Consider the following 12,807-nt stretch of genomic DNA (forward strand, 5'->3'; position numbering starts at 1 on the left):
AGGCTCTTCTCAGACAGCAAATAGACAAACGAGTTCCTCCTCACTAATAACATCTCCCTACTCATGCAAGCCTTCAAAAGCTCCCATTTGGTTAGGGAGTAAATGCTGAAGGAGACAGCATCTTTATGGCTTTGAGACTCATCAAGTGGTTCCAGAAGTTCCATTAATAGTTTTTGACCAACATCTGATGCTTTAAATTTCTTCACGAACTGATCTATAGATACATATGCATACGGTTCTGATCGGTACCAATACTGTGCTTGATCCTTTCTAGATATTACCTAAAAGTTTTCCAGAAAAGTTGCAGTTAGACTCATGAACAAGCACCGACAATAACATCATTTGGCATAACAGGAAAAAGATAACTATATTCTGCAATGCAGGTTGGCTGCAAGGGTTGCCAATAAGCCTTTGTCTGCAACATGTCACCTTCTAAGAATTTTGGTAGTATCATTTCAAGATTTATAATCTGTTATCACTTCTAAAGGAAAACCTGTTATAGTAAGAATGCCTTGTATTCTTCAAGTAAAACTAACAGATGCCTTTGCTTTTATAAATGACTCCATATCATTGCTAATCTCTCTCTATGACTCATATGTGGAACAACTACTATGTAAATATATTAAGAGCTAGTAACTGCAGACAAGTCACAAAAGTTTAAAACATCAACCCTCAACAAAGAAATGAGGCATTACTTATGTGCATATTTTAAAGGAGGGTGGAGGGAGGGACAGGTCTCAATTGCAAGTTGAAGGAGATGAACCCAGTATATACCTCTTGAAGGAAATCAGCAGCACCCTTCCTTTCTGGGCACTTGAAACCACAATCCTCAAAGAACTGAAGAGCATGGACAGAGGACCATGGTAAACAATCTTGCCCCCTGCCATCAATATGAGATCATCAAAGAGGTCAAATGTCTCTGGTGCTGGTTGGAGCAGAGATATCAACACCGTGGCATCTGTGATGTGTACAAATTGTTGAAGACATGTGACTTTCTGATATGTAGTTGAACTATCCAATCCAGTTGATATCTCATCCATGAAAAGAGTCTTTGTGGGCCCCACAATCATCTCCCCTGGTAAATAGACCAAGACAAAATCAATTGGGCAAATTGTGCAACTCTTCTAGACTGCTAATCAGTTATCACTTCTAAAGGGAAACTTGTTTCAGCATGAGTTCAATACCCATATTTGAAGTCGAAGTCAGTGTTTCAAGATAAAACCTATCAAAACCATTAAAACTTCAAAGCAATCACAAACAATTCCCAAGATCAGACCAGGAGGTAGAAACGATGAGTTTCCACATATATATGGTTTGCATATTGCCAAGCCTACCCAATTCTAGCAATGTGCAAAGCTTCAGTCCAGAAAGATCAGTAGGAAGTGAAGTGGTTTATGGTAGCCACCTATTAATTTGTGAAGCTACAAACTTGTGTGAGATAAGCCAGGAACTATCAGTATATTTTGAAGCATAACAAGCAAATTCACAATAGTGACCTCAACAGTATGCCTCACTTCACCTGTGGTTAACCTTTTTTTCTGTCCACCAGAGATGCCGATTCTCATGGCATTGCCCACAATAGTGTCAGAGCATATGTCTAATCCAAGAATCTGCGTCAATAATTTAAATATCAGCACCCAAAAGCCATGCAGGTTTATCATTCAAGTTTCAACTGAAGGGAGGGCGGGTGCCATAGATTCCATAAAACCCCTAGATTGTAACTCATGACTTATATTTTGATGAACCACTTAGATCTGGAGAGTGTCCAATTTTTTTGTGATTGATATATCTGTAGAGCTCCTAGGACTAGGCACTAGGAAAATGGCCCTTGCAGTAGACCAGCAGAAATTTTCTTCTCTTACCAAACAGGGTAATGCTTTACATGGTGCTCTTAACTCATCCAAGAAGAGAAAAATGTTGAACCTAGTACCTACACTATGAATATTTGTCCAGTGGAGAGGTTCAGAGTCCATGAGGTACGGGAAAATTATGGTTCAGACTCTCGAGTTTGTTCAGATTTTCACTTTCTCGTGCACTGATAGGTCTTTATAAGGGGAGCATGATGTGAATGACAAAGTATGAACAAAAGTCAGAACCATACCTTCAAAATGTAATCCGTTTGAAGACTTCTCTTCAATCCCGCAATTGATGTAGCCTGATAGGATCATTTTCTTGTCATTAACCAGAAGGATAAGACAACAAAGATGTAAAAATAACTCACTCTAAACCAAACACGCAAAGGGAAATCGGACACACATATTTTACCTTCATATAAATGTCTATATCATGATCTGGCATGATTCCAGCTTCTTTTTCTTTCTTATTCAGTTCCATCATCATCTCTTCATGTTCAAAAGCACTAATCAGCAAATTTGTAATTCAAGTGCACACAATTAGTTGCATAGGAGCATGATAAAATTACCAGTTTTTTTTCCCACACCCTGGCACCTGGCAGAAAAATCAAGGGTTTCTCTCACTGTCATTTCTGGGATGTGAAGGTCGTATTGACTTATGTAAGCAGATGTCTTTTGTGGAACAAATTCATTTAACTTATACTCGTTGTATGAAATCTCACCAATCAACTACAAGCTAGAACATTTTTCAGTCCATTAGTGGGTTTAGAATTAGTAGATACTACACAAATAGGGAATCAAAAAGCAAGGAGAGACCTGTAGCGATTTATCTAACTTTCCTGCAAGCAGCAAGGTGGTCTTTCCACAGCCAGGCGGGCCCATGAGAAGTGTTAGTCTGCGCATAAAACGAGAAGTACAAAAGAATTTAGAGATAACATGACAGATTAAAAGCCAATCTCCCCGAAAATGGTCAGGTGACCTCATATTTTATGGCATTAAAAGCAATCAAAGTCTTGTTTGAAGGTTGCAATATCTCACGTTCACCTGGTCAGACATTTGCTATAGTGTCAATTTTGCATCCCAATATATGCAGCCTGCTCCAACTATAAATGCAGTTGGTGAAGCCGATTCTCCTCCACAATAAGGGCACCTTATCTTACTGCATTCGATTTATCTCCAATAAACCCCCTCAGGTGCTCCTCCACTCTTCGAAATGCCACAGGATATTGTGTCCGTTTTAGAGGAAATTGTGCTTTGTAGACCACTAACGAGCAATGCACGTTTAACCCCTCCAGCTCAAAAGCCAAATGTTGAACCCTATCATCTACCACTGTTCAAATCTCCTAGGTTGCTTTTATTCACTGCGTCCTTGGAATTTATATTGATCAGCCCCCCACTCCTTATTGTGATAATATGTCAGCATTCTACGTGTCGGCTAACCCTATTTGTAACAATTGACCTAAACCTATATAAATTGATTATCATCTTATCCATGAAGGTTGCGCAAGCAACTTATCACTTGATACATTTTATGTGTTGTTCAAGTTGATGTCCCTAAACTGCTCACAAAAACTCGTCTTTGTTGATCTTGAAATCAAATATGGTTTATGCTCTCATTCACCAGCAGTTCTGTAGGGTGGAACAACAATATCACCATCACAAATCGTAATAGCCATCCGTCTCACGTTGGTGATGGCAAAAATCACGCTGATGGCAACAACGTTGGTGAAGATATAGATGAACAGAAGAAAGAAGGATATTAGACAGTTTGCGAAGAACATGCTGATAACAAGCCAAAAAGAGAAGAACCAGTTGTTCAGGCTAATTCTATGAAGGATAATTATCCACCAAAGAGGCATAAGTCGAGATATAAGGAAATATACAAGGAAAGAACGTCATCTTGTAAAGGAAGATGCAATTGGTATTATAACTGATATTGCTGCCATATATGTGTGTTTTCAATGCTGATTGAAAATAAGAAAAACATGTTGCCTTTCTCCATGAAGGTGGCTCAGATCGGCTGAACCACACACATATAATAAATATAACATGAGAACCTTAATTTTGGCGAAACCTTGTGCGAAACATGAAATGCGTTTCATGGAAGGGTTTCATCAGTGGAATAAGAATCGGGTGTAGACCAGCCGTGACAAAGGCCGTTACCAAGCCATTTGTGTTTGCACGGTGATCTGTGCTCCTTGCCACGCTTACGGTCACTGATCGGGAAAAGAAAAGGGACCAACAACAAATGGAACCTCGGCGAAGTGTCGGCTAATTCTTCGCCGTCCGGCTTGTCCAATTTTCCCATCACGGCTCCAAATTCCGGTGATCATGTAATATTTTTACACTTATATAAAGCAAAAATGAGGAAATTAACGGCATCTCGGTCGAGTCCTGTCCATCTTGACGGAACGATGGATCTGCCCGTCAAAAGATGGAGCTCTGTTTCCGGCTTCGCGCACATTGCACGGTTAGTTCTAAAGCAAATATCAGGTTACTAATGCCAGATCTCGCCGAGTTTCTGTCCATCTTTCGATGGAGTCCTTTTTCTGCCATCGCGGATCATGTTTCCAGAGATCTTGGGCGGTATTCCACCCTCCTGCCTAAAGCAAGAATCAAGAAGCCGACGGCCGATCCCACCGAGTGTGCCTTTCCATCATCCGTCGGAATGCTATGGATTCGGTCGATTTTGCGGCGACGCTCCACCTTCTTGTATAAGCAAGTAACAGGAAACTAATGACCGCTAAGCGCCTTTTTCTGTTGCATCATGAGAAGGAATTCGATTTCCTTGTCGCGATCGCCGGATCCTGTTGATCTCACGTCGAAGTCCCTTCTTCTCGGAAGCAGAATGCGACAAGTCTTTGTAAATTCTCTCATGTTGCATGACCCAAAGAACTCTCAGGACTTTTGAAATTTCATCGACACGGAGGCCCGGGACATCCCGTTCGCCGGACTAATTGCTCCTCGCCCTTGGCCTTCGTCGGGAACTCCTCCCTCCCGCCAAGAAATCGCCACTGAGTAGTCATCGACGGCCGCCAGACTATGGCCAATGCCGAATGATCCGCCGATGAGAAGCCAGTCCATGACGGTTTCTCTCCGGCGTCTCTGTGTCGACTTGGATTTGGTAGAGACCCCACTGTCGGGTGAAATTTTCGGTCGCCGAATGAGGTTTTGCGCAATTCCCTTCCCGCCAGTTAGGCGTCTTTCGAACTTTGGCGGGACCGTGGACGATCGTCATGTGATATTTCTTGCGGACGGACATCGTACTGTATACCAATCAGATCCAGATCCGAGACATGACCCGTTTAATGACCTTTTGGCGGGTCGGGTCTGCAACATACGATCAGCCTCAGTGGCTTCTTGGTTTGGGTCGGACATGCCAAGAGATTGAGATCCGAGTGAAGATTCGTTCACGTGAGAAACTGTTTTTTAAATTATAATTGCTGTTCTAACTTCTAAGCGGATCAAATGCCAAAACATTTCCGTCTGAACCAAGATTGCTTGAATTTTTAGTTATACCAAGTTTGTCTTTAATCGTTCCGATACTAGTTGCATTAACTATAATTAACTTTTATGGAATAATTCAAAATTTGTTTTGTGACTTGAAAAACACAATAGATTCCTAATCCAAGATCCAAAGCCATGAAAAGAAACTTAAAATTAAGCAATAAATAACTTCACGTGGGCACATCGAACTGATTCGAGCCCGAGTTCGGTCCCTAAAAAAAGGGCAGCGGGTCACTCCGAGTGGGCTCGATAATATTTTTTAATATATATTTTATTAATTTATATATAATTATAATATTTATTATGATTAATTATATGTATGTATTATTTTATATTAATACATATATATTTTTAAGTTTAATCGGACCAAACCAGACCAAGCTCAAGCTTGAGTTTTAAGTGTTGGGCCGTGCTGGGCTAGCCTGACCCAATGCGCAGGCTTAATTAGCACTATTAATGCGACCACATAAATTGCTAGGTTGCAAATAGTGTCAAGTACAGTATTCAAATTGAATGCATACCTCAAAGCAAAGTAGAAAAGGTACCACCTTGAAATTTTATAACAAAGAAAGTTTCACTTAAATAGACATTAAAAAAAGACATTTTAGTTTTTTTTATATGCAAACAATACAAAACTAAATAATCATAAGCTGCATGAGAATAAAAAATAAACGATCTCAAGTGTTACTATCAATTGTTAAAAAATATATTTGGTTTGGAAATCATTTTTTTAATTTTTCTACAGTGGGTCAGGCATCAATTGAAGCACTTTCAATTAAACAATCAACTATTGATCTAATTTATTAGCATCAAGAAAAGCATTCTCGCTGAGATTTAACTTACGCTATGGACTACCAATAAATAATTTGTAATAACAGCGGCACTCTAGGCTTTGCCGGCAACGGGTTGGGTGGCAGGGAAAGGGAGGAGAGGGGTTCATCTTCCCCTTTGAACAAATTGGGGGCGCATTGCATGGCATCTTAAAATGGATAACGGAACGAAACTTCTTTTTCTTGAATATTTTCACACTTCAGATTGATAGTAGGTCTCTAGGGGCGCATAAGCCTTTCGAGTCTCCCGAGTGCGTTGAACTGGGTCGGGTCGGGCCAGGTTCGATTAAAATTTTAATTATATTTTTTATAGATATTTCTTATATATATATAATATTAATTTTTTTATTAGAAATAAATTTGGTCGGTTGGGTTTGATAAAAATTTTAATTAATTTTGATTATATATATATACATTCTTATAAGTATATATTTTGAATTTTTTATTAAAAATAGACCGGGGAGCCAGCCTTGCCCGATGCCCACCCCTACCTTGAATCAATTAATAAAATAGTTTAGGTAAGATTAGTCATCCCGCTAAACTAGGTTGAAAACCCAAGAGACATACATTGACTGATGGTCTTGCAAACTTGAGATGATTTTTACAAGCAGCAAGGATAAGCCTTTTACCACATCTTCATATAAGTAGTAAAAAAAGAAGATCGACATACATGCTGCCAATATTATTAAAATTCCACTTGGTAACACTTCCACGGTCAAAGTTGGAGAAAGAGTAATTTGTTGTTAAATTCACTTACTGTGCTAATGGTATGAAGTTATTGTGATTTTTTTAGTTATACTAAAATTGATTTTAATCGTTTACATTACAACACTAGTTTGCGTTAATTATATTTAACTGTTTTTGGTTCACACAGAATTCGTTTTGTGTCTTAAAAAGTCCATATTGACGTCATTCAAAATTTTCAATAAACTCTAGTTCCAAGATCCGATGCCATCAAATGTGACATAAAATTAAGCAATAAATAGCTTCACTTGAGTTTACCGATACTTTAAACTCTTAAGTGTCATTATCACTATTAATATTAACACACTAATTGTAATTATTCTTTTGGGTTGCAAAAGACGGCGAGCACTGCTTTCAAGCTAAAGGTTGTATTGAAGATTTACTCATCCCTCGAAGAAAGTCATAACTTTAGAGACAGAAATATTGTCTTGAAGTAAATACGTTAGTAAATATTAAAATTGGTTTTTTTTTCGTATGCAAATAATATATAACTAAATAATCATGAGATCCATGGGAATCAAATAAATAACTCAAGTATTACTATTAATTGTTAAAGCTTGGTGGACCAGCTAGGATTTTCAAGATATAATTTGGCAAACTCGAAAAAAAAAATACAGTAATTTTTTAAAAAGAGAAAACTAAAATGAAGGAAAACAAAATAAGTGAAAAACTAATAATACAAGCATGAAAAACAAATAGATTTGAAACAAATAAAAATAAAAAAACAGTTAGGCGTTAAAAACAAAAAAATAAAGAAAATGAAAAAATGTGAAAAAACCGTTTTTTGGCATTAACAAAATAGGGCATTTTTTACACGGTCATCTATTTATCACCTTCTTTTTTGCATTTTTTTGGGGAAATGCGTTTTTTTTGTGACAAAGGTATAAAAATATAGATGAGCATAGATTTCACAGTAGCAATGCACCTTAATGGCTTGATAATCCCATGACATCTTTGATGACGCTGATAGTTGCCTCTGGTGGCTTTAGTCCTGCGAGTCTCACCAAAATCCTACAACTAATTAATGCCCTAAGACGATTACGTTTTTACTTATAAACTGAACCTAATTTCTTGATTGAAACCTGCCAATTACATTCGCCAACAAAGATATATTTGATTTGGAAATAATTTTTTGATTTTTCTAAAGTTGAAAATAATTTTTTGAAATTTGTGCTCCATTATTTAGATTCTATATGAATCCAAATCAACAGTTTTTATATTATTTTAAGTTTATTAAAAATTAGAGAGTCGTAAGAGATTGTCGGATTTTGAATTTTTCTTTTCTGATCACTTTTAGATTTGAGCCTTTTGGTTTGGTTAGTGGAGTCAGATTTTAAAAACTGACAGAAATCTGATTAATCCACCACTGAAATGGCATAAAGGGTGATAAATAGTGGACTTCTCAAAGGCATGATGACATTGTCTCATACAGGCTATTTGAGGCTTATGAGAATTCAAGTGCTTCTAGTGAACAATATGCTTGTTGGATTTCCAGCCATGACGAAAAAGAAAAACAGATAATAAGTTCGCATTTTTGTGATTGTAAGGGTATGCTGGAAGGAGCGCAGGAAGTAGCTGTCAAGATGCTATCAATGGGATCGAAAGGAGGCACTATGGAGTTCATGAATGAAGTGAGATTAGTAGCAAAGCTTCAACATATAAACCTGGTACAGCTTGTAGGCTGCTTTATTGAAGAGGAAGAGAAGAGAGGATTTTGGTCTACGAATACATGCCCAACAGAAGAGCTGCGAAGCGAGGATAGTCGCGAGTTTCCTTCTTGTTCATCAATCGGAAAGAAAGACAAACCGGGCACTACGGTGAGACATGAAAACACCCAATCCCATTCCAACCTCGAACTGTGGAATCGTCTTGCGCCATATGTACTGAGATTGTTCGGGAGACATGGTTCAAGCCCGGGGAATCAATGAAAAAGCAGAAGCAAAAGAAGAGTGTGAGACCGACACTCGCAAGCGAGGTGTAGCGCATCTGTTTTGGGTACAGAGGGCCATAGGTTCGAATCCTGTCACCTTGATGTTTTGTCAGCCTATCGACACCCCAAAGAATGGACGAGAAGCTGCAAGAATTCGACGCCAAGCAACTTGACCTCGATGACAATCTACTTATGCCTCGACATATTCCTGTTTGGTTTGTTTCTCTTGATGCCTTTGTTGCAATCACAATTAGGTGCTGCACTGGACATGATTTAAATGTAAAACAATGAGAATTAAGGTCAAGTGGTTGGTTTCCTAAGTCAAATATTGGAAGCTGAGAAAGGCAGCAACTGACCAAAACACTGAATTAAATTTTACAGATCAAACAGGTCAAGAAAACCAAAACAGGACGACTTCCTGATTTATAAACAACACTAACAGACCAATGCCGTCATGTCTCGTGAAAGTGAAAAAATATAATTACGAGAACTCACATCAAATTTGAATGGTAACAGGCATATTTTAAGGTATGGAAATATTGTATTTAACTGCTTGAATTATGTATAAAAAAAAAAAAAGCTAAACGAAGCACTTCTATTCAAGCTAGTTCTTCTTAAACAACGAGAACGGAAGACATGCTTGGCAAAAACCACCGTTATAGCTCAATAGCGGCGACAAAGACTACCGGTATTTGTCTATACCGGTGCGTTTCTCCGACGCTATACCTACTTATACCGATGATGGTTTTCCCCGCTAAATCCGCTTTTACCGGTGTTACTTGTCGCCGTTGGAAGTCTTCACCGCTGTAGACCTATAACGGTTATATCTGCCACCGGTATACGTAGTTAAAACTGATCGTACACACCGGCCGAAAAATACAGCCGTATTTGGAGAGCACAACCCCAGTACGTGAAGCGAGCACCACAACCCTGGCAGACACACTAGGTGTGCACCTAAGGTGCCAGCCTAACTCTCAGCTCTTTCTCTCTCTCCCTCCCTATTGTGATTTAACACTTACATCTTTGATGCTTAAACAAATTTATCTGTTTACTAAACTGTTTATGAAAAATGGACTTGACATTTTGATTTCTGCACTGAAGGCACTTGCACTCTTGACTTCCTAATCTGGGATAGTTTGTCACTGTAATTGCCTTCATTGTTCGAAAGCTGCAGTCACGTTATTTCCTATTTCAATTGTTCAATTTACTTCACCATTAAAGTTGCGATTATTTAAGTTTGTAGAATCTTGATAAGTTACCTCTACCTGACAAATGCAAAGCGCCTGGAGGAATTCATGTCGAACATCGGTTTTTCTGCGGGTGTTTTTCCTAATATGATTGCACAGAAATGAAGGAAATGTTTTGAGGAATCAACCTAAGTTTGATGCTTGGAATCTTGGATGCCTGTGGTATTGCCAACCTGATCATTCTGCAGCCAATGGAAGTTGGGACTTGCTTCTGAGGTTCCTGAGATATCCTTCACAGCAAAAGTGCGCACGAGCAATCCAACAACAACCACCTTCACCTTTGGCAGCTATATCATTGCCATTCTTCATATCGTTGTTCAGAATCATCTATCAAATGGATAAATAGAATACGCAGTCTACTTTGATCTACGATTTCAAAATTGCAAAAACCTTGTCATTGTAAACAAAGGTTCATGAATAGAAAAAAAGTTGAAAACAAATGCAACTGAACCCACCGGGTTCTGGTTCCTGATAGTTGATTGAGCTGCGGTTCAGTGCAATTACTAAAATCATTAGACAAATGATAAAATCATAAAAGTAACACAAAGACTGTTAGCGTATGGGGATCGGGTCTGTTCAGACCCGATCCATTCTCCTTATATCCACACGCCTAAATTACTAGGCGGTGGCTCTCTTGTAATATTTTATAATTTTATGTACAAATCTGTTGTAACCTATTAGGGTTATTCTTTTAATTCAAAGATTAAGGAACGCAGGGCTGGGTTAAGCCGGCTGCTCCCTTTCCTCCATCGTCTTCTTTCATCCTCTCCTCTCAATATATCTGTTTTGCATACGGAGAGACGAGTACTTTGTGAAGATTCTTACATGGTATCAGAGCCAGGTTGCATCGTCTTCCGGTTTGATGTGATTAGCCCTAATCTGCCCTAAATTCTTTCTTTTCTGGCGTGGTCATCCCTCTTTTCAGTTTCTGCCCTAAATCTTGCGTGATTTGCCCTAATCGTTGTGCCCTATTTTCTCATCGTTTTGCCCTAATTTATGTCGTTGCCCTAAATCAATTATGGATCAGCCGACTCCCTCTCTTCTATCTTCTAGCTTTCTCTCCCAACTTATTTCTCAAAAGCTGAATCATAGTAACTATTTGACTTAGAAACGTCAAATAGTCCCTTTTATTAAAAGTCATAGACTCTACGGGCATATCGATGGGACCACTCCAGCACCTCCTATGTATATTGACCGTGAAGTGAAGAAGACCGTAGTGGGAGATCAAGCTGCTGCGGCTGCGGCTATGAGTGAAATCAGATTTGAATATGAAACCATTACTGAAAATAATCTTGAGTATGAAGCTTGGCTAGCTCACGACCAGTCCCTTGTTGCCTATATTACTTCTACTTTGTCAGAGGAAGTATTAGGAGGTATTGATGAAGATTTAACAGCCCTAGAGTTGTGGTCTACCCTTGCCACCACGTATTCTCAAGTATCCGAAGCACGTTTTCTGTAGTTAAGAAGGCAATTTGAGGACATCAAGCGTGGGACGCGTACTGTTTTGGAGTATTTGAATGAAATTAAAAGTGTTAAGTGATCAACTTGCTGCCATTGGACATCCCGTCAGCGACAAGGACAAAGTGCAACAAGCCTTGAGTGGACTGGGAACAGATTTTGATATTTTTTGCACAGCCTTGGAAGTCCTACCTATTCTTCCATCTTTCGAAGATCTCAAGGCTAAGTTATTCCAACACAAAGCTAGTCGTGTTCAGCCATCTTCCTCTGCTCCACCACTTCCATTAAAAAATCAGGCGCTAATTCTACAAGTGTCCTCTCCCTGCAAGATTTTCTAGGGAGATCCTCCTCTCAGCTACTGAGCTCACAGAGACTGCCGGAGCAGGTCGGAGTAGACAAACTTCCGGCCACCCTCTCTGTCCCTGTTTCCTGCGTCCCCTGTTCGGGCATCTGAACGAGCAGTCGTGAATCCTCTGCTTCCCCAGACATCTATTGCTAGGACTCTCAACCGACCGATTGGTAAGGTCTCCAGACAAAAACTTATCTCAGTTTATATTATTCTCTGCAATCGTCCCAGCGAGAGTCCAACTGGGGAGCGACGGAAGCAGTGCGGCCTCCCCCGACCGGTCTCCAGATAAAAACTTATCTCAGTTTATATTATTCTCCTGCAATCATCTCAGCGAGAGTCCAACTGGGGTGCGACGGAAGCAGCGCTGCGGCCTTCCCTGTTCCCGAGCCTCCCTTGTCCATCCTCTACTCCTGCCTTCCTGGCAGAGACCCTGTGGGGGAGTAGTTGAGAGAGACACCCCCCGTTTGATCTCAACGGGAAATCTGTCCATCCGGTGAAGTGCACAACCATCGCAATCCCCTGTTTCTCCCTCATGACTTGATTTCTCTGTAACTTACCTGCTACGAGGAGAACCATTTCGGCTGAGCTGCTCGTCCAGCCAGTGGAGGGCGGGCATCTTGGACTGTTCTTGGTGGACAAGCATCCTTCAAGCTTCTATGTGTGTATGTATGTTACATGAATGGTTTCATGATTGATTAGCTACTTATGATGAATTGGTTTTGAATTCTAGTATGAGTTATTAGTAGAGACGTTCACAAGGCAACTTCGAGGGATAGAGAATCACTTTATAGTTTATACTCACTGGTTAACATGGTATATCTAATACAATTTGTAGCACATAAGATTGTAGAAAAAAAAGGAAAAAGAAAAACAGAAGGAAGGCTTCAGC

The 12,807-nt window shown here is 39.5% G+C and overlaps 1 protein-coding gene across 3 annotated transcripts; it reads right to left on the bottom strand.

Annotated features, from left to right (window-relative positions):
• Positions 1–160: 160 nt before the first annotated feature.
• Positions 161–2,987, bottom strand: LOC126409707 (pleiotropic drug resistance protein 3-like). 3 transcript variants are annotated; one of them, XM_050075625.1, is made up of 6 exons: positions 2,423–2,969; positions 2,266–2,342; positions 2,102–2,155; positions 1,520–1,610; positions 775–1,075; positions 161–281 (listed from the first exon to the last, which is right to left on the bottom strand). In XM_050075625.1, exons 1-6 carry the CDS (start codon positions 2,481–2,483, stop codon positions 278–280), a joined length of 588 nt encoding a protein of 195 aa, XP_049931582.1. In that variant the 5' UTR covers positions 2,484–2,969; the 3' UTR covers positions 161–277. The 3 variants fall into 3 exon arrangements, with proteins under 3 accessions (XP_049931582.1, XP_049931581.1, XP_049931580.1); XM_050075624.1 differs by lacking the exon at positions 161–281 and having other exon boundaries at positions 711–1,075; positions 2,423–2,748; positions 2,892–2,987; XM_050075623.1 differs by lacking the exon at positions 161–281 and having other exon boundaries at positions 711–1,075.
• Positions 2,988–12,807: the final 9,820 nt, after the last annotated feature.

Source organism: Nymphaea colorata, chromosome 1, assembly GCF_008831285.2.
Source record: "Nymphaea colorata isolate Beijing-Zhang1983 chromosome 1, ASM883128v2, whole genome shotgun sequence".
NCBI classification, from domain to species: domain Eukaryota; kingdom Viridiplantae; phylum Streptophyta; class Magnoliopsida; order Nymphaeales; family Nymphaeaceae; genus Nymphaea; species Nymphaea colorata.